Below are 23,834 nucleotides of genomic sequence, written 5' to 3'. Positions count from 1 at the left end.
TCCTCATTCACCCCTTTCTAGTACTTTGGGCCCTTACCATTTTAGGAGCAATGGAAAAAGAACCTTAAGCTGCTTTACACTGAAGATTTTCACTGGTTTCATCTTCATACTGGAGCATGCTGGGGTGGAGCATCCATGCCATGTCATCCCCTACAGTCTTTCTCAACCACGATTTAGTATGATCTTTGAAGAAATATCATAATCAAAGCTCCTTTGCACATTATAGATGGAAAACTGCACATTTTTGCATGTTCTGTCCACATCAATATCATTTTCCTTGCATCAGTCCCTACAGCCACTGTTGCCACTGTACTGAAGGGTTTTTTTTGTTCTTTTTTAAAAATTGGGAGTTATACTGACACAGCAGTAACCGATATGCTAATTACCAGTTTTAAGTTATAGCAGTGTGTCAGTTACATTTGGTAATTGACATGTCACTATAGCTTAAAATTGATAATTGACATATCACTGCAGCTTAACTCTGTAGCAACATGACAGCTATCAAATTTTTAAAAAATTTAAAAAGCTCTCCAATGGCCTTGAAGGACTAGAGTAAGAAAAGAATGGAGGAAACTGCTATGTGGACACTGTGAATGCCTTTGCATTCACAACAGCAATGTAAGCAACATGGAAAACTGGGACCATGTGGATATAGCCACAGTGTATCTTTTTGTGTTCTTTGTGGAGTCCTGTATTTCTGAGTTAGGATGTTAGAGCTATATGAAATCCTTCACAAAATTCTGACAGAATATGCAAGGGCTTACTGTCTTTGTGCTCTTTGCACAAACTGATGACTAAAGCCATTGTCTTCCCACCCAGCAGCAGAATTTTCCCCCCACAAAACGTTTGTTGAGAAGTTCTTTTATTTTTGAGATAGACAGGCACTTTACCTGCATGTTTCTTTTCTTTCTCTGCATATTTTGTTGTTAGCTTTATTCCCTTGCACTCGGATGCCTTAATTTTCCTTGTTCTGATCTGTGTCCATTCCAGCAAAGCCCCCCACCCCACCCCGCCCAACGTTTATAAGGTAAATTATGACAAGACTTTCTTTTACATAGCCTGAAGTGCATTAACCAGTGGGATCTCCAGATTTGCTTCCTGTCAATTATGTATTTCATGCATTTTCCTTTGCCTTTCACCTCTAATGTACTGAAGAGTTTCTCCCACATTTTCTGCTGACCACTCCATAATTTCTGAGTAGCATTATCCAGCAGTCACCAAATTACCAGTCATATCCATTTTTCATGCTGTATATTCATACCCTGTTTCTACAATACAGAGTGAAAGGCATTTGAGGACAGTAAGTATAACAAATATTTTTAAATCAGAGAGCAAAATACAAGGTTTCATGGTTAGGATTGTTGTTGTTGTTGTTGTTGTTGTTGTTGTTATAACAGTGTGTTTATATATTGTTCTGCTAGACATTAGTGCCCACAGAGCAATGAACATAGTCAGTGTTATTATTATCCCCACAATACAGCTGGGGTGCTGGGGCTGAGATGAGTGGTTTACCCAAGTCTACCTGCTGAGCTTATGGCAGTAGAGGGATTCAAACCAGCAGAGTGCTGAAAGATATCTAAAACAAAAGGCATATAATGCCTTTTTATTAAGACCAACCAAAATATCACAACACAGTGTAGCAAGCTTCCAAGTTCTCCAGAATTCTTCATCAGGCTGTATGTTAAAAAGGGAGGGGAGCTTTCTCAAGCCATGATTGCCCTGCTTCCCTTTCTCTTTCTGTCTTCCTCTATGGCTGTTCAGTTACCCTTTCAGGACAAAATTCTTGATCATGGTTTGAAAGAGACTTTGAGATACAAGTCACTGTAACCCAGATTTTTGTAGTAAAGGAAAAATATTTTACAAGTATACATTTTGTACTGACCCACAAAACAATTTTGGCTTTTTCACCTAGGTCAAAACAGTTTGATAGGTAGGATCTGTCTTCTGTTATGATACAAACCCTTTGCAATGACTAATAGGCTTACATCCTCCTAATGTCTTCCATTCATCAAAATAGAGAAGTATGCATTCAGCCAATCATTCAAATCATATTACCAGGTCATTCCAATTTTAAATAGCTGCATCTCACATTATACATCATAATAATCTGATATATTATTTTAAAAGCAACCCAACCTTATTATGGTGATAATGTTTTTCTTATGTCACTGTGAAATGTCTGGGTTTCTCTATCCCCTTCTTCATTTTCCCTTTCACAGCCAAGGAATGTGTGTGACAGCACATGAATTTAATGAGAAGGTATTTACATGCCTTTGTAAGGTACTTCCTATTTCTGATTGCTGCCTGATTCGTATAACCACTGCTTTATGTTTAGTATCACATGGTGACATTCTGGTGTAGCAATCAATCTTTGTACGTCTCTAGTGGAAGTTGTGGTCATCATAGCCAGGGCTGGATCTATGGTTGCCAGCGCCCAGGGCAACCGTAGTCAGACCCTGCGTACGCGCATAGAGCATGCGCGCTCCTGACGCTGCATGATGATGTCACTCCCATGATGTCATCATGCTGCCCCCCCGCCCCCACAGCAAGCAGGCTGTCCTGGTGCACCGCGGAGTTGGCAGCAGCGTGAGTGGCTTGGAGGCTGCCTGCGCCATTCACCTGCCCCGCAGGACAAGGGGCGGCTGGCTTGCTGTGCGCCCCTTGTCCTGGGGAAAGGCAAAAGGCAGCGCGGGTGGCTGGGAGGCCACCCGCGCCATTCCCTTTTCCCCAGGTACGCTCCAAGGGCTGGCAGCGTGCTCCTGGGGCTGGCAACTGCGCCCGGCGCCCCCTCTTTGGCAGCGCCGGGGGCAGACTACCACCCTGCCCCCACCCCTGTTGATCTGGCCCTAATCATAACTCCCTATTTTCTGGCCATGCTTTGAAAGTTTTGCAAGAAGTGGCACAAGAGATATCAGAGTGTTCACAGTGACAGAAACAGTACCAAAACAGTCAATGTGGCAGTTTTTTTCCTTTGCTACCCTCTTATTAAAAGATTTTTAATAAAGCAGCCCTAACAGATGGCATTGGGCAGGGCTTGACCTTTGTGCATTCTGAAAGGCTGATTTTGCACCATTCCCCCTCTCCCCATTACCTATCCATCCATTTTTAACCCACTCTTCCTCCAGTGAGCTTGGGTAGTATGTGTGCTTCTCTCTTCCTCTATTTTATCCTTGCAGCAACCTTGTAAAGTAGGTTTTTCTAAGAGAGTCCAAGTTGCCCATCATCTCCCCAGTCCAAGAGTATCAGGAGACATACGGAATCACATTCATTGACTGATTTTTTGTTTAACATATTCCCTCACACAGTGGGAAAGATTTGAGACAGTTTAGGGATTAAATTTGGTCATTTTGGAGGGTTTGGTCTCTTCGGATTAACTGCCTATTTTCATATTGCAGCCAGCAAGGAGCAGCTGTAATTCAGGCACACTTGGCTAGTTCAAAGAGAGTGTTTTTGTTTGCTGTACTTTGTCTCTGCTGTTGCAAGCTAAGCTGTGTCTCATGATACTCTTGTATATCCATGCTTTTGTTTAATTTTGAACTGTAGAGGAGTGTGTGTTGCAGTTGTGTCAGCGCTGCTGTTGCTTGTTATTGAATGCTAGCTCTGGTGTCTCTCCAGTTAAGCTCTGTGTACCTTTTGTCTTTGAAAATCAATAGAGAGCAAATAAAAAAGAACTAGTTTTCAGTAGTACCTTTTGCACAAAAAGCCTTTTATGTTTGCTGGGGAAGAGGAGGCTTCTGAGGAGGCCAGAATGGGAGACATAAGATGACTTGGGCTCTTATAAAGCTTCAGTTGCCTTTTTATTTCTTTAGAATACTGTACATCCCCACGTAGCCTCTCGCCCTCTCAGCACAGGAGCTGGGTTCCAACCCAATGTGTTGACTCATGCTGCAGAATCACAACATGGAAAAGAGGAGGCTACCTTTGGGGGGTTTTGCTGGATAAGGTGAGATATTTTTAGTGGTCCAGCTTTGTGCTGTAAATATGTTGAGCATTCAGAGAGATGTGATAGAGTACCAGTGGGGGACTAGTAGTACTGAAAGGGTTATGCATATTATAAATATGTTAATTGGACATGCTAAGGTAATATAAATGATGCATTCTTTATACAACATATCCTTTATCTCTATAATTTGACTTTGTGCATATAATGGTTTGCTAACATCATAGTTCAGATAATTCAGTGGAAGGGACATAAGAAAAGATGGAGGCTGAAAAGGAAAAATATTTAGATTATGAATTTGGGTATAGTGTTGGTATGAGTCCAAGGCATCTAAGGCATTCTTCTGGGTCTACTACAAGAGATTTGATATACCTTACAGTCCCAGATTCCACTGTGTCACCTTTCATCAACTGTTTCTATGTGCTCTAAAATAAAAGTCTCAGGATCCCGACATGCCTGGAGGCCCTGTATTCTTACCTGAAAGCACCTTCCCCAGTCGTAGATGTCGGAGGGGAAACAGGCTACACAGTGATAAAGCCTGGGCACTCTTCATATGTTTAGAGGCATAATTCTTTCTTGGAATATGAAGTTTCTTTAAGCTATTGACAAGATTGCTCCTCATTGAGGTCTCACCCTTGTGACGGAAGCCAACCCCATGGTTTACTGCAGAGCTGGGTGACCTAATGAGGGTCTAGAAAGATGCTTGTGGAAAACTTGCACTGAATTTGATTGAACATGCTACAGACCCCATTGAAAAACCTATGAAGCAGCAAAGAGAGCAGCAAAGAAACATTATTTTTTGCATCCATTGCACCAACTAGTTCACAGCCATCCTAGTTATTCAAGGTATCTCAACATCTTCTAATTCCTAAATTTGAACCTTTATAATCTCAGGAACAAACAATTAGCTGTGATGCCTTTGCAAAGCTTTTTGCTGAAAAAATAGCTCAAATACTCTCTGATCTGGATGCCAGCTCTAATATAGGTGTCATGGAAGAAATGCTTAATACACTATCTGGTTCACTTATAGACCTCTTTGACCCAGTTATAATGATGGATGCTGATAGGGTCCTGGCATCTATGAAGGCCACTACTTGTGCACTGGATCTGTGCATATCTTGGCTGCTAAAATCCTTTTAAGGAGTACATAAATGAGCCCTTGATGTCTATCATAAATCAGTCACTAACTCAGGGTGCCTTTCCTCAGCCACTCAAACTGTCAGTTATCAACCCACTAATTAAAAACTATCCGACACAAAAATGACATCTCCCAGACTCTAATCTACCCTTTCTGGGCAAAGTGAATGAGAGAACAGTAGCTGATCAACTCCAGGTCTTCCTAGGTAACTCTAATGCTTTGGACCTTTTCAGTCTGGATTCAGTCCAAGCTATGGGACAGAGACTGCTTTGGTGGCTTCAGCTGATGATCTCTGACTGAATATAGACAAAGACCTTCATTATTATTCCTCCTGGATCTGTCTGCAGATATGGCAGACCATGCCATCTTGTTGAGGCATTTGGAGGAAGAAGTGGGTATCAAGGGATGTGGACTGGTTTAAATAGTTTCTCATGGAATGGACACAAAGGGTTGCGTTTGGCATCCAGCCATCTTCAGGGTGAGAATAACCTTTCAGGGTTCCATGGGGTGCAAATATACCCCCCATATTATTCAACCTCTGTATAAAACCTTTAGGAAAACTCATTCATCAGTATGGAGTTGGATGTCATCAAAATGCAGATGACACCCATCTTTACATCTCACTATCCAAATCACTGCAGGATGCACTAGAGATCTTGGGTTGCTGCTAGACAACTGTGGTCAAATGGCTGAAAATGAACAAATTGAAACTGAATCCAGACAAGATGGGGAAGGCAGAGATCTCGAAGGATTATTCCCATTATGCAGTCAGTCCATTGGCTACCTATCAGTTTCCAGGCTCAATTCAAGATATTATCTCGTACAAAGCTTTTCACTGCCTTGGTCCATCATATCTATGAGACCACCTCTCTCTCTGTGTTCTGCCATGGCAGCTTTGTTCATATGAACAGGGCCTTCTGCAGGTGCAACCTTGCATATGGGCAAAATCAACAGAATGTGTGCATTCTCTGTGGTGGCCTCCACCTTCTGGAACAGCCTTTCTGAAAGGGTTAAGAAAGCTCCTACTCTCCTGGCTTTCTACAAACTATGCAAAACTGAATTATTCAAGAGGGCTTTTTACTCAGATCGGAAGGCTGTACTGTAAGAAAGTGGTCTCAAAAAGATGCATTAGTAAAGGAACAGATACTATAGACTTTACTACTATGTACTATCTGTATGATCCTACTGGATAGTTTCTGTGTTGTTTAATACGTCGGGCTTAGAATTTCTTATGATCTGTTTTAACATTTCTTCAGCTCTGTTTTGATTTTTTTGCAAATTTGCATGAATATAACCTATTATATGTTTATTGAAATGTCTTTGAATTGGACAGTACTGACTCACACTGTGCAGTCAGCCTTAAGTCTCAGTGAGAAAAGTGGACTATAAATAGTGTAAGTAAATAAATAAACAGTGATTCCACACACGTTGGATAATGCACTTCCAATCCTCTTTATAGATCATTTGGAACGTAATTTTTTTGTGTGCAGAACAAAAAATCCACCTCAAACGATTGATAATGTGCATTGAAAGTGCATTATCCAACGTGCGTGGAATCAGCCAAAATTAGAGTATTAACTGAACTCTTAGACCTGGTTCTTGATGCATTTTGTGCCTCAGCAAATAGACATGCTGTTGTCATGAATAATTTTGCTTCCTCGTCTAGTCTCCTACAGTCTCGTCTACTTTTATTATGTGGAGGAAACTGGAAAAGGTTTCTAGACAATGACTTTCCACACTTCTGCCATCAAGCATGGTGCCAGTCAGGGCTCATTTCGAGGGGGAACGCGCAGGAACGCAGTTCCGGGAGCTCCCCAAAGCGGTCACATGTCAGGTGGCCCCTCCCACCTGATTTGGCCATTTTGGGCCCATTTCTGCCTGGATTGGGGCTGAAATGGCCTGGATTGGGCCTCTGGCGGGTGGTGGATCACTCTCCCACTCAGCAGCTGCCCAATCCTGCCCATTTTGGGCCCCCTTTTGGCCATTTTCAGCCCCTTTTGGCCATTTTGGGCCCAATTTCGGCCCTGAATGGCCAGGATTGGGTCCAAAACAGCCAGGATAGATGCAGCATATGCAGTGGGTGTAGCATATGCAAATCAGTTGTGCTAATAACACACTTCCAGTGATGACAAGGGGTGTGGCATATGCTAATGAGTTATGCTAATGAGTTCCTCCTGCTCTTTTTCTACGAAATGACCCCTAGTGCCAGTAATTGTGATTCTTCTGCCTAGCGTGAAGAAGTTTCAGTATCAGATGGAAGGATTACATGATGACTAGCACTTCACCCTGCATTGACCCTGGGTACCAAATGTCCACTTCTGCTTTTGTTCACATGGTAGATAGTGTGTAGTTGGTCTAAGATTCTGATTAATGATAGCAAAAGTAGTGATAGTTTGACAAGCAAAGGGCTCCCCTCTTTCTCCTGGTAGTCAGTAGAGATGGGCATGATCCGCATTACGATCAAAAAAACCCCACAATAATGGCAATCGCGCGATCGTGACTTGGCAGATCGCTATCATTCACGGCCAACGATCCAGCGATTGGGAGGGGGCTGGATCAGGGCGATTGGGCTCGGATCGGGGATCCAGACACTCAGGCGCCAGCAATCTATTCCCCTGGCAACGGAGCCAGGGGAATGCCTGAGCTCTTTTTGCCCTCCTTCTGTCGCCCTGGAAACCCGAATGGAAGCTCAGTTTTTCTTGATCAGCAGGGCTTCCTTCCACCCATGGAGCAGCAAAGCAGTCACCAGTTGGGAGAAGACACCCAGGGGAGGGAGGGGGAAGGGGGTGTTCTGTAGCCATGGGCACTCCAATCTCATCCCTGCAAACCCTGATAGGCAGCTCTGACGGCCAAACACAGACGGCCAAACACAAACACAGATGCCGTCAGCATCACCCACCGTTCCTGTATCACTGGGAACAGTGGGGCGCCCCTCCGCTTTTGCCGCCACGATCCACGGATCGGGAACGGGAGAAGCTTGGTGCGGGTCGTTAAATCGGGATCGTCGCTGGCGCTGATCCACGATCAGCTTGATCGTTAATTTTTTTTGGATCGTGCCCATCTCTACTTGTCAGTCAGACCAGAGGCACTATTCATTGGCTATAACAGAACAAGTGTGTGTGAAAGAGAGCATTACTTTGTACTGGGATATCAAACACATTTTCCTGGGTATCCAACACCATTATGAGGAACAGAAACTTTTTACTTTTAAGTTTAGAATCTAGATTCTGAAAACCCCAGTGAAACACCTTAATCTACATAATATGACCAGTCTCCTCAACTTTTGAACCTGTACTGTGCCTGTGGTCTTTAGGGCAGTGGTTCAACCTTCCCAGACCTAGGATCCTAGCTATAGTAAAAGCAGGGAGGAATGCTTTCTGTCATCAAATATCCAGATTGGAGTGTCTGCTGAAGTTGGACTTGTTGGCAACAAATGAGCTAACAGTCTCAGGCTGTGGCAAGACTAATTTAAGTATTTTAAGGAACATTTATATGGTGGTCTGGTCTGCCAATCACACTCCAGGTTTAGCAGAGAACAGCAGATCTTGTCTCAGATGTGCGGAAATGAGCTCATCTCGGCAGTTGTTTTGGAGCATGCTGGGTTTTTCCACATAGGTCTCAAAATGGGGTCAGATACACTTACCTGCAAGTGCTATGGATACTGCAGGCAGAATGATCTCTTCCTACTGTAGAATATTTTAAACTGTTCATCATATTAATACTTTCATCTTATAACAGAGAAGCAAGCCACAGCAGGATATGCATTCCTCAGTTTCTGCACGCATCAGGTATCTTCAACTGCTGGGGAAAGTAGCTGGCAGCTTCCTAATGTGCACCCTGGCATGGATTGGTGCAATTACTTTGGCTTGTTAATTTTATATTCATTTACTCCTCATAGTCTTTTAATAATCATATTTGCTGTTGGAAGAGCAGAACAACATGGGAAAATTTGCAGTGTATCCCTCCGCTGTGAAAGATAATTGCCAAAGATTTGAAGTGCTTTTTAACTGTAGTCATTGCATAAAGATGTATACAGATATGCAATATTTGCATGGTTGAGCCTGTTTGGAAGAGCTTTCATTTCATTCTCTACAGATGTACATTCCTTATCCAGGACTGAGATCAGGGTAAACTGGTTCTACCTGTTAGCCATAAGAGAGAGCTGTGCTCAGTGCTGTATACCAGTTCCCTCCCCCCCCCCCCCACACACACACACAGTTCCTGGAGCAGTTTTGGATTTTTCTTTTAAATAAAGTGACAGATGTTTAAAGGAATAAATGTTTATACTGAATTTAATCAAGCCTGCTTGCCAACAGATTAGGAGAGAAGTATGACAGACCACTGAGATCAGTGTTTGAATTGTTGAATAATATATCTGTTGAATATATCGAGGTGGGAGAAACCAGACTTCAATCTGTAGTCACAGCAAGTCCTTTATAAAGATGCATATGTACATACTTTAATTCAGAAGAGTACATGGGCTTTTTATTTATTTATATACTGCATTTATGCCTCAGTTTTCTCCCCCGTGGGGACCCAGAGTGGTTTACATAATTCATCCTTGTGAGGTAAGTTAGACTGAAAGCATGCAACTGGCTCAAGGTCACCCAGCAAGCTTCATGGCAGAGTAGGGCTTTAAACCTTGGAGCTAAACTACAAGGGACGAATTACACGGGGACGCTCACATGAAGGGAGTAGCAATGTTAGCCAGGAAGCCGCGTTTTAAAATACAGATCAGAAGGCTTTGTCAATTTCCCCTCTCTACAGAGCCAGCAAAGATCCTCCTCAGAGAGTTTATTTCCTCTTCACCTCCTGAAGGCTCTGCCAGTTTCACCGCCCTTCTAAGAGGCAAAGAGGAAATAAACCCTCTGAGGAGCAATCTTTGCTGCTCTGTAGAGAGGGGATATTGGCAGAGCCTTTCGATCTGTCTTTTAAAACTTGGCTTCCCAGCTAACATTGCGACTCCCTTCTCGTGAGTGTCTTCGTGTAATTTGTCTATTGTAGTTTAGCTCTTGGTCTTCCAGATCCTAATCTGATTCTCTGACTACCATATCACTCTGGATCTTAGTTTTGTCTGTCAGTCCTGCTGCATGATGGTGTAGGGTGAGTCTCTATTGCAGTAAAAATCATGACATGTCCCAAGATTATTGATCTGAAATAGCATTAAATTTAGCAGATTTTCTACTTGTATACCAACCAATCACTCTAAAGATCCATAAGGAGTAGAGATGCCCCAGAACTCTGTAAATTATGTGATTTGAGACAGCCCATAGGTTTTCCCAGAGGCAAATGCAGATGCACGCATATGAAGATTCTTCTGGCTCTAATAAAAACTTCACCAGGTTTATAATTATGGAAGCACACACAAGGATGATTTTGCTGCAACATTCCTTGTTCTGCATGTGAAGAAGTTGTCTTATTATTGTTAACATTGTCCTTTGTGTTTTCTCTTGCAGAGAGCCAGCTCCCATCTGGTTTCCCAACCATAGATATGGGCCCGCAGCTCAAAGTAGTAGAGAAGGCCCGCACTGCCACAATGCTTTGTGCTGCTAGTGGCAATCCTGATCCTGAAATCTCCTGGTTCAAAGACTTCCTTCCTGTGGACACAGCCACTAGCAATGGGAGAATCAAACAGCTTCGTTCAGGTAAAGCAACAAAGGCTTCTCGTTTTTCTGAGCCCCCTAATTGTTCTCTACAGAAATCAACTCTTATGTTTTGTACATAGATTATGGGCTCCGTTTTCTTGGCCCAAATTTTACTTCATTGTGACATTATTCTTCTGAAGATACAACTTTGGCTGGGGATAGGAAAGCAGGTTTCAGCTTATAGGAGAAACACTTCTGAGGGCATTCTTTTCCCTGCTCCATCAAAAGAGGGTGGTGGTTCTTCATACTTCAGTAGCATATCAGGTTATAAGTGTGTAATGTGAGTCACTCCACCTCTGCTGAGGAGTTCCTTACAGGGTTCTACGTTCAGAGTAAAGGAGCAGATGTTCAAGCTGTACCACTTTTAACAAGAGGTTGAAGAAAAAGATTTTGATTCATGAATAAATGGTTGCTCAATTATCTCTGTCCCTACTCAGTTTCCAAAACATACTCTGTTTTTAAAAATATTTTTGGAATAAGATAGCAAAACACACTGCATGAGATGTTGTTCATGTTTGACACACTGATACAAATTTGCCAGTTCCGAAATTGAAATATGCAGGTTCATATTTTGCCCACCCCTGGGTGTAATGGTGCACTGCATAACATGTTGGACTTGAAATCTCAGTCTCCATTATGGACTCTTGAGTGAAATTGTGGACTGGTGTGGGGATGAATGAGATCAAGATTGTAAAGCACTTAGCACATTAAAATATGCATATCAATTATTTATAATTTAAATATTTCAATTCTGAATGTACCAAAGAGAGTTAAACATTTCAACAATTCCATTATGTTCCCCTGAAGTGCAGTATCTTCAGTAATTTTTTTAAAATGCCTAGATGCAGTAGTAGTGCCAAATGGGGATGGGAAGCAAAGAAAATCCCACTGAGGGTGTGAGAGATTTTTACTGAGTACTTAATTGCAGTATGCATGCTCATAAGCCAGACCCCAAAGTACTCCATACTTGCTGCAGTAGTGGTCTGACTTGGGAATAAAGCAGCTTCATAAGGGATAAATAAGATTATAATTAGCTCTCTGCTGACACCTGTGTTAAACCTCAGTCCTACACTTGGCTCTCCTCATATAGAGCAGTGAGCGCACTCACTACACTGATACAGTTTATATACTTTCACAGTGACCATTACATTAATCTCAAGATGTTTGTGCTGAAAGAATGTCTCACCCTTGCTATTTTATCATGAAAGTTGCTATGTGCACCCCTGGATCCGTGCTCTCCATACTTAATAAATCAGCAGCCGCATTTAGGAGCATAGATGAGCAACCTTTAGACACATACTGGCTTCTCAGCAACATTCATATCATATGCACTTGGCTGTTGCTGAGCAAACTTGGGGTGGGATGGGGGCTGGATGTAAAAACACATGTTCAGCACTGCTGTCATGTCCAAAGTTTGCTTTGCTTCTTTCTTCCACTCAAGCAGTGTCTCAAATGAATTTCACTTGGGATTCAAACTCTGTCATAGAGCTCCCTGGTTGTAGAAGACACTTGACTTTCCAAAGGGCTGGTTAGAAATTGATAGCACATCTGTAGACCTGAGAGAGAATTGATCAGGATATATGTTGGTAAATGAGGTTTGCAGACTTCCTTATAGCATGCTTGGAGGAGAGGTTAACGTCTTTACTTGGAGAAATGGAAAGGAACTCACAAAGCACAACTAATGTGTACCCCAGTAATAATCACCTTTACATGGAAGTAGGCCTCAATGTCAGTAGAGCTTATTTCAAAACAAAAGTGCTTAGTTCTTCATTTATATTTAGGGTTTCCAGGCCCCTCTATCCTCCCATCAGGAGGGTTGGGGACCCGGCACTTACGGTGTGCTGGCAGCGTGTTGATCTTCCAGAAGTGATGTAACCATGCTGGCTGTGAGAGCACTCCCGCGCTCCGCACAGCCTGTTTGGGGCCTAAATCGGCCCCAAATGAAGTGCAGGAACGCTTCCACGGCCAGTGCAATGATGTCACTTCCATCACATTCCTGAGGTGCCTGCCAGTGGCAAGCAACCTCCAGAAGTTTGCCCCCTCCCACCGATTACTGGGCAATTGGCAAAGGGGCAAATCCCCAGGAGTTTGTCCATCAGTGGCAGGTATCTGGAAACCCTATTTATATTTCACCTTCATAAACTAAATAAGGGGGCTTTGTAACTCTGGCTGCATAGGACTCAGAACAAGCACTATTATAACTACTCAGCTGCTGCACACTTGTGCCTTTCTAGATAATATTCTGTTTTTATGTTTTAAAATCAGTATTTCCCTTAATCAGCCCTTTTGGGTTTTTCAAAACTGATTTAATCAAGCAATAGAAATGCAGATATTGCTCAATTGTTGCACAGGATCCTTTAAGGAAATGATGCTGTTTTGGGGATATAGCATTTTTCAGTGCTCAGATTGGAAGGAGAGGGTATTTGTCTTTTTCACCCTTATGAGTCTAATAACTGCTGGTGGAGGACAGTTGCAATTCATCAAAATGTAAAAGGGAAGGTAAACTCTCTCTACACCCAGATCCCAATCTGAATCAGAACCCTGAGTAGCAGCTGTTTCCTTTTGAAAAACGCTTAGATGACCTGATCACAGATCTGTAAATTCTCAGGTTTCATCTGGTTTGGTCCTTAGAGTGCAGTGAAGAATAGAGTTGTATAAGTGTTGCAGTCAACTGTTGGCTAGCACCTGTGACACCTCTGATTAATGGTGCGACTGTCTTTCCCACTCACCCCCTACAATGCCTTTTTATGACTGTTTCTAAAGCTTTCTTTTAAAATGTCTTTAGACGCGGAATACTCAACTACAGAAACACTTATGTAGGCCCTTGAAAGGGTTGGGGAGGGAGCTATGTCAATATCAGCAATGCTGTCCCCTCTCATACAGCAACATCCTACCATTTTGTAAATGTTCTTCATTACCTTGGAACATTATGTGCTCTTTCTGCCCACAACTACAGTACACCTGTTTTGGGAGGAGTTTTCTGTTTTTTGTTGTTAAAAAAAGAGGGAGTGGGAGATCGATTGTTTATTTCTCAGTAGCAAGACTATCCCTTCTGTAACAAAGCTGTCCGTCCATATCTACTCTACCCCTTTACCATACATGTGAATATTGTACCATTGCCATTAGCTTGGAACTAGCACAATTCCTCTGCTTAGGAAGAAGTCCACAAATTTTAAAATCTGGATAAGCCTTTAGTCACCATCTCTGCATTTCCTGTTGATGAAGGCTTGTAGACAGATCTGGATTGTGACCCTGTCTCTTCCTATGACATCTGGAATGACATTTTGGAAAGAACTAGACAGGCAATTTCTTAATACTTTTTCCAACTGTGAATAAAGGATTAATTTCAAAAATAAAGTCAATAGTAACAAATTATTAATCATAAAATTCCTGCAGACAAGACATTCTGATAGAAGCAGATTGGCTTATCTGTATAACATTCCATGAAAGAAGAATAAAGTCACAGAATTGGGTAAAATAGTTGGAACTTAAGAAGCAAATGTATTTGGCAAAATGTGTAAAGGTTTTAAACCTCAGCTGTTTTCATGTTGGCTTCAAAATGTCACACATTTTATATGTGGTATTATGTAAGGTTCATGGATTGCTTCCTAAGTCAGGGATATGCAGCTCAGAAAAAAGAGCTGTATCAGGGCTTGGCCGCATTGTCCCTTGGATGCTCTTTAATTAATTTGCTTTGTAAGTTTTAGTGTTACTAATTGTATATATTAATATAGCATGGTGCTCTAGGTTTAGGTTTGGGTTTCAGGAGTTGTAAAACAATGTTGGAAAATACAATAAAGGTATATTACATTTTTAACTGATAAGACTATAGAGGATGAAGGTATGGCAGTGTCTCTGATTGGTAGGGTAAAAATATGGGGCTAAAGGGTGGAGGAGACAGTTACCTCGTGCTGGAAGTAAAAGTGAGTGCAGGTGCCAATGAGAGGCAATGCAAGAGCTCAAGATCATGCATTAGCATTAGCTAATCAGGTGTTATGTAGACAGCATAATTACTAAAGGATGACATTTCTGAGGACATCAGGTACTGCTTCTGAGATTATATCTGCTATCAGGTAATTTTACAGGTAAGGCAACAACCCAGACACTGGCAAAATTCAGATGCTGCAGGAAATAAAAGCCCCCTACTCTGGAAAAGGGCTACCACAAATATGAGAGAAGGCAAGACTCAGTGGGCAGTTGTTTTGAGAACAGCTATATAAATGTCCTCTGAGAGAGGCTGATTACAGCCAATAAACTTGAAATTGTTGAAGGAACTTGAAATGGTTAAAGAGTACATGCACAAAGGTACCGGCATGCACATGCACAAAGGTACCAGCTGGACATTAGGAAAAACTTTTTCACGGTCAGAGTAGTTCAAAAGTGGAATCAGCTGCCTAGGGAGGTGGTGAGCTCTCCTTCATTGTGACAGTTTTCAAGAAGAGGCTGGATGAATATTTATCAGAGATGCTTTAGGCTGATCCTGCACTGGGCAGGGGGTTGGACTAGATGGTCTGTATGGCCCCTTCCAACTCTGTGATTCTATGAGTATAAATAGTGTATATATGTGAATATATGAGTATATCATGTTCATACTGTTAAAACATCTCATTTGTTTAGGAGCACTTATTACAAACTAGCTGAAATGGACCCCAAACGTATCACTTAAGATGGGAATGTGGCTAAATTTATTTCCTATTGCATGGAATAGCTTGGAGCCAGAGACAGAGTCCTTAAGGCCAGAGCTTCCTGTGCACTCATGGTGAAAGAAAATACAGAAATATGGCTTGCTTAGAGCAGGGGATCCTTATATGACAATGCTGGTGTTCTGCATTCACATTTGTAGGCTTTTCTAAAGGCTTACATACCAGCTTTCTCTTCAATATTATTATGTATGGCTGCACATTGGGAAAAGTCAGGCTTCTGTTTTGGGGGTATTGGGTCACCTGTAGATAATATAGTGTTATATTCCAGAAGTTGTACCCGGTATCTTATTCCTCAGACTGGAAGAATACCAGTCCATTCAATCCTGAATGCTCCTAATACAGATGTTAATGTAGTGATTAGGGCATTTAGTGCAATGTTGATAGTCTCATTTATTAATATTTTAGCATTTGAGAACATTGAAGGTACTGGCAAGAAGTCGGACAAGGGCAGCTCTTGGTCAGTAGACAACCTGTCATTCACTATGTAGAACACCACATATATTTAATAATGCATATAGAACAAAACAAGCATATTTGTTAGGATACACTGGCAGCTTCTGAATTTTGGTCCATTTTGAAATTGTATTCCATTGAGTTTGTGAATGAGAAAGTTTGCCTAACCCAGCGCTCTCCAAAAATTTTGAGTCTGCGGGCACCTTTGGAATTCTGACACCGAGCGGCGAGCGCAGTCACAAACTGTCTGCCACAAATGGTTGCTGTAATGTTTTTTTTAAGTCTGCAAAGCCAATCAGTAGCCCTCCTGGGCAGAAGCCCAACTGGCCCCTTCAGCTTTCTAAAAACATTTGAAAGGTGCTAGGAGAGGTGTCAGTGGGCACCATGGTGCCCATGGGTACCACATTGGGAGATTCCTGGCCTAACCTTTGCTTTTATGGTACATATCTCCCATGTTCAACAAATGAACTTGTTAGTGGGGAAAGTGATCCTGGCCACGATCATGAAGGCTTCTGGAGAGTTCTGTGTGACCGCTTGTTGGTTTTCTACGGCTGTCTGTGGTCACCAGTCCTCCACGTAGGTGTGATGCTTCATTGCACTCTTAGCTCTAGAAAGAGTTACCATGTGCACTGAGACCTAAAGCCTGGGCCGAAATACAAAAGAATTGAGCTACAGTTAGGGAATCCATTTTGAATGTGTGCTAGATTCTTTAGATTTGCATAGACATTTCCATACAGAGTTTTCAGTTACTAGCATTGGGTATATTTAAAGATTTGTTTGAGATCTGCTTGTGTAAAACAGGTAGTGCTGCTTCAGTCAGCCAAGAAACCAGCAGGGCTTCCTGGGCTTTTTGAGGTATCTGGTGTCTGTTAACTGCAGAAATGGGGAGAGGGAATGTCAGTCTGGACTGAGAACCGTTAACAGCGCAGGCTTTTGCTCAGTAACTCTAAGCCCCCTGAAATCAATCTGCTTAGGCTGGGAGTATCTCTGCAAGTATAGAAATAAGAGGGAGACTAGAAAAAAGTGAGCACTCAGCACATTTTCTTAGTGGACATAAAGCAATAACCCTCTTCTCCCTGTTAGTACAGCTTGTGAGCCACGTATGCTTTCGTGATAAGAACAGTTATGTCAGGCGGAATGGAATGGTAGTTAAGAAAACAGATAAATAGGCAGCAGATTTATTATGGCAGAGATTACCCACAACTTCAGCAATGGTGAGAGCCTTCCTGATGCTTCACTTATCTGTGCATCAGAAAATATAAACCAGCCATAAAGTGAAAATGGAGTAATGTCATTTAGCTGTGGAGAATGCTAAACGAAGCAGTTGAAACTGCTTCTTCTGATTAAAAGCTGGGGCTACTGCCTGAAGGAACAGGCGCTTGGAGAGAATGAAGGAAAGATAATAAGTGTAAATATTTTAATTACTCTTTAAAAGGCAAGTTAAACATGCTTAAAATCTGCCTTCTTTGTATTTACAGAAACTCTTTGAGTGTCTTTCTTTGTTTCCCATTGGGTGATCAGTGCTGTGGATAATGGAATGTGGGGAGCGGTTAATCTCAGATACACAGCACTCGTATGCTTACTGGTATTTATTGATCAATACACCGAACATGATTTGACGCTCTGTGTCCTGTTTAACCCTCTCTTTCTGTCTGTTTAAACTCCCCAGTTAACGTTGGTAAGTGCTTGGTGCTCTGATGTGCAAAATCTGCATCAAACCAACACATACCATGAACTGCCTACAGATTAGATCTGCATGAATTTCCCTCCCCTTACTAACAGCCTTCATTTGCACAAAATGAGACCAAGGGGACAAAACTGGGGATCAGAGCGTTTTTATGTCAGCTTACATACACAGGTCTCCCTCTGCACGTCTGGACTTTGCTAACAATGAGGCCCACAACTGAGCAAATCCTTGTATGTAGCTGTGCTTCTGCTGGCTTCTTTGGAGCATCTTAGCTTCATTATTAAGCCCTCCTTATAAGATGCATTCATAGCATGTGGAATTAATTTCAGCTCCCTTATAAAGAGGGTAGGAATTATCTAGTACACAAATTGTGCAGAGCTTGCCTGGTACTCCATTGGTCTAATGAAAGGTTGAAGAAAGTTTCTTTACAGTTTTATTTGAAAATTCAAAAGTATATGACAGCAGTTTCTCACCAGGGGGAACCTAATGTAGGAACTGTCCATGTTACCCCTGTATTCGTTACTCAACTTTTAAGTTTCACTTATGAAATCAGCAGATTTTGTCCCCAACGGTCTGTATAATCTTAAACCAATAATGTGTCTCACACCAACCACCATATGCTTAACTTTTCTCCCTACACACACTTCAGTCCATTCACTCTGGTACACCAACAGCCCCATCTTTTGGCAGAATGAAAGGGCACGGCACCCATCTCCCCAGAAGCTCCTCCATTTCAGCTGTGGCAGTGAATGCAAGTGGCTTTGCCTATTAGTCAGCACTCTTCTTTGTGCAGAACAGCAAAACTGTAACTGGAAAAATGGGGCCAGATGTTGTGTTTTTGGTAGCAGAGAGCTTTACTAACTTCCTGAGGACATCACTCTAACTTGTTACTGCACATCTTTTTTGTTGATGTTTACTCCTATTACGTGAATAGCAAAATTTAGCTTTGAAAAACTTTTAAGTTACAATTTTCTTCCTTTCCTCTTTGTACTAACACTTCTCTCTGATCTTATTTGCATTCAAATTACCTCACCAGGTGGTACACCAATCAGAGGTAAGAATGCTGAACTGTGCCTCTAGTTGTCATGTCACTTCATTTTCTTACTGCCCTGCCACTTCTCCAGCAGTATCTCATCTCTAGCTGTTATTTCACTCCAAACTCTGTTAGCACACTTGCTCATCCACAGTTCCCTCACTTGTGTGCTTGTTTTTGTTTATTTTTAACATGGCCGCTTGTAGAACCATCCATTGTAGGTATGTGCAGGTCAAAGGGGGTTATTCAACGGGAGGTTTTCAGAGTAGAAAATGTTCTCCCTCCTCTGCCCCTTGTGCCGCAGAGGGCAGTGACGTCTTAGATCTTTCAAATTTGGTCACCCTCTGGGGCTATGAGTCCAGACACGTTAGAAGAACTAGCCACTGTGGTGTGTTTAAGGATGCAAACATTTTCAGAAAAGAACAGTGAAGCTGTTTCTTTTGTACTATGGCTGGCAGAGGTGAAATTAATCTTTGAAAAATGAAATGTTGGGCAAATCTGGCTGGGAGATAAGCAGCATTTTTTTTCGAGACCTGTGGATGTTCATTTCCAATTTGTTCACCCATCTAATATGAAGGTAAAGGGAGGAGATGTAAAAAGCCAGCTCCACCCTTTCTGAAGCCTGACAAGAACCTAGGGAACCATAGCACTGAAGATTTGTTATGAATCAGTTAATCAGATGTGTGTCTGCCTGACTGAATTCTTCAGTTGTTCAACCTCTCTCCAATGTGACAGCTCTGCATTCCTCAGTCCTGCTAGTTTCACTACCTGTATGTGCTGGAGATAATCCTTTCTTTTAAAGGGGGCTGTTTCCTAGTCTGTACACTCAAAATGGTCCCTGGAATTTAATTTTAAAGTGTTAATAATTGCTACGTAGCCTGAAACTCTGAGCTCTTTTGACTTCTGCTACTGCTGTTGACTGACCCCTGAATTTCCTGATAAACTTATTACCACCACTAAATTACTGTCACTCATTTGTCCAATGCTCCCATTCTTTCCTTCCCTCTCCACTGAATCACTGCTGGAAGTTAATAGCCAACTCTTTGGGACTGGTTCTGTTGCTGGGGGTTAATGTTTTTCAGTTCTCGTTAAGCAATTTTAGAGCAAATGAGAGTTGCTGTTTCAAGTGTATTTACATCAACTTGTCTTTATGGGAAATCTTGGTCAGCAAAAAAACCCTGCAAACCTCTTTTGTTATGAATTTATCTGTCATCCTCTTTTTGGAATGCTCCAAAATTGACAGCTGTGATGTTATAAGTTCTTTAAACTATTTCTCCATTTCCATCACAAATCTTAAAACAAAATGACAGAATGCTACGCAGCCATGCAGGCCATGTTCCCCACTACATCTATGCCCACAGTAGGCTGGGCCTTTCTCTGCATATAACTGCAGTAAGTTCTGCTTGTCAACCGAGGACATTAATGACTCAGCACCAGAACCGCCTAGATGTTCTTTATATCCTGCTTGGGGAAATGGGTTTCTGTAACGAGAATCATCCATCTCATAAAACATAAACTTCCCCATCTGACTTTTAATGAGATATTTTAAGAATGTGCTTGACATTATTTAAAAAGTATGTTCCCTGCTTGAATGTCAAAGACAACATTTCTGTAAGTGCCAACAACCACCTCTTGGCATCTCATACAGGATTTCCACCAGACTGATACCCTTTGGTAAACAACACACAGGCAATTGAGTCTCTAAAGATACCAGTTGGGTAGGTAAAGGCATTTTTTGTGAAAGGGAGGTTATACTCAAATATCTGAACTGTGGTCTTCACCAAGGTAAGTTTGTTGAACGTTTGGAATTTAAACTGGAAATACGTCAAAACTAATGACTCTGTATGCACAATAAATGGGATGGGGATTTTTTGATGGTGTGTTTTGATAGATATATTTTGTGTGGCAGGCCATGAAGCCCAAGCACAGTCCTTACCTATTGACTGAATGTGTAGTGAGAAGTTAAGCCAAACAACTATAGAAAGAATTTTGTTTCTGACGCTAACCTTTACTTTGGGTCTTGGAGCTGCAAGCCCTGCTCTTGCTGTCCAGAGGTGCTGTCATTTTTCTAGCTGAGAGCTCTATGTTTGCAAGACGTGTTGTCGCTTTTAACATTCCCCCTTTGCCTTTCAGGTGAGACCCAGGCTGAAAGGTCAGGGTGAGTTTTGATAGACTGTTCAGAGATGCATGGGCCCAGCTGGTGACTGGCAGGTTAGACCAGAGAACGATAGAATGGATATATGTTTTGAAGGATGGCCAATAGGCAGCAATAAAAGTTCCTTGGAAGAAACAACACATCTTTCCTTTATAAAAGTTCACAGGTTTTTTGTGTTGTCATAGACTGAAATTAAATACATATAATGGGAAATGCCTCAAGCTGCTGTTTATTATAGAAGCAGAAAATTTTGGAATGTCATGGAAACCCTGACACTTCTGAGATGCCATGCTGAGTATATGAGTAGTAGTGGAACATTAAAATAACATTTTAAACTCTTCTTAGAATGAGCTTCTCTGTGCTTAAGAATTTTTTAAAAAGTGGTAGAAAGCACAGATTGGTTAGATTTTTCCTCCAGTGTATGTTCATACCTGCAAAGCAGAAAGAAAGAAAAATGACAGAGGCCTCTGAAATCCTAAAGATACCTTTTATATAATACTTTTAATATTAGACAGATTTCCAGATGCTTTTGTCCTTAGTGTCCTCCTAAGAAACTGATACCCTTTGGCAGCCTGGCTGTGATGCTTATCTTGAGATCTACACCTAGTAGTAGTAGTAGTAGTAGTAGTAGTAGTAGTAGTAGTAGTAGTAGTAGTAGTAGTAGTAGTAGTAGTATCTGGAACGAGAGAGTAAATGAAGACCAGACACATGATACAGCAAAGGAAGCCAAATATGGTTGAGTTCTTGCATTTGCCCTTGTGTGCTGTTCAGTTTCACAGAAGCAACAGTGGCCGTTTCCAGACGGCCCCCCGCCTCGCGAAACGTCGCGCGTCGTCGCGCGTCGCGCGACGTCGCGCAAAACTCGCGCGAGAAAACGCGATATTTCGCGTTTTCTGCGCAACGACGCGCGACGACGCGCGACGTTTCGCGAGGCGGGGGGCCGTCTGGAAACGGCCAGTGACTGCCTCTCTTGTAAATATCAGAGCAGCTCAGCATTCTTTCCAGGTCCCAATTATGCCAATCATCAAGCTCAGGGAGGAGATGAACATAACAAGCATTAATAGAAAAACTGCTGTGGTGGTTCCCTTTTTTGCATTTTTGGCAGTAAAGATAGTTAAAATGGGCTTAGGGGTATTTGGCTGCCTTTCTGAGTAGCACCTATCAATCATAGAAATGTTCATTTAGCAGACCTAGTAGAGGAATTGACCAGAAATAAAAGGCAAGTATTCTTGATGAGCACCAGTTAAGCAGTAAAGACTGCAGACCTGCAGCTTTCCGTGTGAAACTACTGTTGAATGTCTAGGTTAAAAACCCTGAACTTTGCTGTTCATGTTGCTCAGCCTCAAACTACGTTATGGTTTCTTCCATGATACTTTTCAAAAAGCTTTTTCTCCCTTTCTCAATGCAGCCGCTAGGGCTGAGAGACAACAGTGCAGAGGGAGAGGAATTCCCTAACCTTTTCCTCCTCTAATTTTCTGACTGAAAAAAGGCACACTGTTTTCTCCAGTGTGGTTACAAACTTGGGTTACCATTTTTCAATGAGAGAAGAGCAGAGAAGCGATGAACCCTCCTCCCAAGCCAGGTCCTTTGTCCCCTCAAAAAAGTAGTCCCAGTAGCTGCATTTGGAAAAGAGAAAATAGTCTTCCAAAATAGTTATGGAAGATAACATGTTGTTTGGGCATCAGATTTCTTAATGTTCAGTAACGTTGCAGGTACTACCACAGCCAGGATGTCATGTTGTCCTTTCCTGAAGAAATGTAGGGTAGTGGCACCTGCAGAACTTTTCAGCCATTTTTAAAAGTATTTATCTTTGCAATCCCTACTGAACTCCAACCTGTTCTTAATTGAAATCTATTTCCAAAATGTCCATGCACAGAAAGGCAGCTTCCCCCCCACACACACTGCTGCCCAAAATTCCCAAGAAATGTTGGGATGGATGAGAGTTGGAAGGCTCTCATAGGAGAGGGAAATCGACAAAAGGCATGGTGTGGTTCTTTTGATGGGATCCAACACACTTTCTGTTCCTTCACTCAACTACTTCTCTATTAAAACTAATTCATTCTGCCTCCTCCCCCCGGTATACTTTTCACACAACCGACATTTAGGGAAGGCATCTGCAAAAATCCTTTTTTTAAAAAGTATAACCTCACTGTAGACCTAGCAGATTGATTCCAATAGCAAAAGACACTACTTCCTGTTGCGAACTTATAGGAAAATTCCTGGTCCCTAGAGTGTGGATTAAAAATGAGCAGAAAGTGGTAAAATAGATGACTGTGTGCTCATAAATGGAGAAGGTCACTTCAGAAACAGTACAAGATACCCACTGGATGCAGAAATAAAAATGGGACACAGCTGTAGAGAGATTGTTAAAGTATGGTGCAGTCAGTCTATTTGTGATGCTCCTTGGTGGCCAGTCCTGCATGTGAACAATGTCATATGGCATATAATGTTTTATTTTCATGCACTTTGAACACTTTGACTCTCCCTATTGTTGTCAGATGCTTGCAGCCATTGCTGCTGAAGCCAAAATTTATTTTATACTAAATACAGGGAATGCATTCCATTCTGATTTACTTCATTCATCACGCCAATACAAATTTGCATTTACTTTTAAAGCGCAACACTTATTGGTTTGAAAGAACTTCCCAAGGTTTCTATTTTAGCCCCAGTATCCACTATGCATACATGATGCAAATGTTGAATAAATAGAAAGAGGAATCCAGAAAACAGATTTTGTCTGATGTTGGTAACATGTTTGTTCATTCACACACACAAGCATATGAAATTACCAGGGAGATTTTACAGTTATTCAGGAAACTAGATTTACACTGCAATCTTAAGTAGAGTTACTCCAGTCTAAGCCCATTGAAATCAATGGGCTTAGACTGGAGTAACTCTGTTTAGAATTATGCTGTTAAAGTCAGCAGGAAACTTTTAGTACTAACAGAAACCAAGTAAGATAGGCCCTAAGCACAGAGTGAAGGGCACCTGATATGCAAGCAGTTGAAGTAATTGCAAAACTGCCCACACCCACAAAATATTTACCAGATACTTCATTAAATCTTTCTACAAAAAAATCC

At 41.8% G+C, this 23,834-nt stretch overlaps 1 protein-coding gene across 6 annotated transcripts in view; it reads left to right on the top strand.

Moving 5' to 3' along the window:
* The window catches only part of PTPRF (protein tyrosine phosphatase receptor type F), a 717,473-nt gene that overhangs the window by 579,158 nt on the left and 114,481 nt on the right, over positions 1–23,834 (top strand). For all 6 annotated transcript variants that reach the window (XM_054979543.1, XM_054979542.1, XM_054979544.1 and 3 more), the window contains one exon: positions 10,535–10,723. In XM_054979543.1, coding sequence (XP_054835518.1) covers positions 10,535–10,723 — 189 coding nt within the window. The remainder of the gene's footprint in view (positions 1–10,534; positions 10,724–23,834) is intronic.

Source organism: Eublepharis macularius, chromosome 5 (genome assembly GCF_028583425.1).
Source record: "Eublepharis macularius isolate TG4126 chromosome 5, MPM_Emac_v1.0, whole genome shotgun sequence".
Lineage (NCBI taxonomy): Eukaryota > Metazoa > Chordata > Lepidosauria > Squamata > Eublepharidae > Eublepharis > Eublepharis macularius.
Note: the sequence above shows the minus strand (reverse complement) of the source record. Positions and strands in the feature narration are given on the sequence as shown.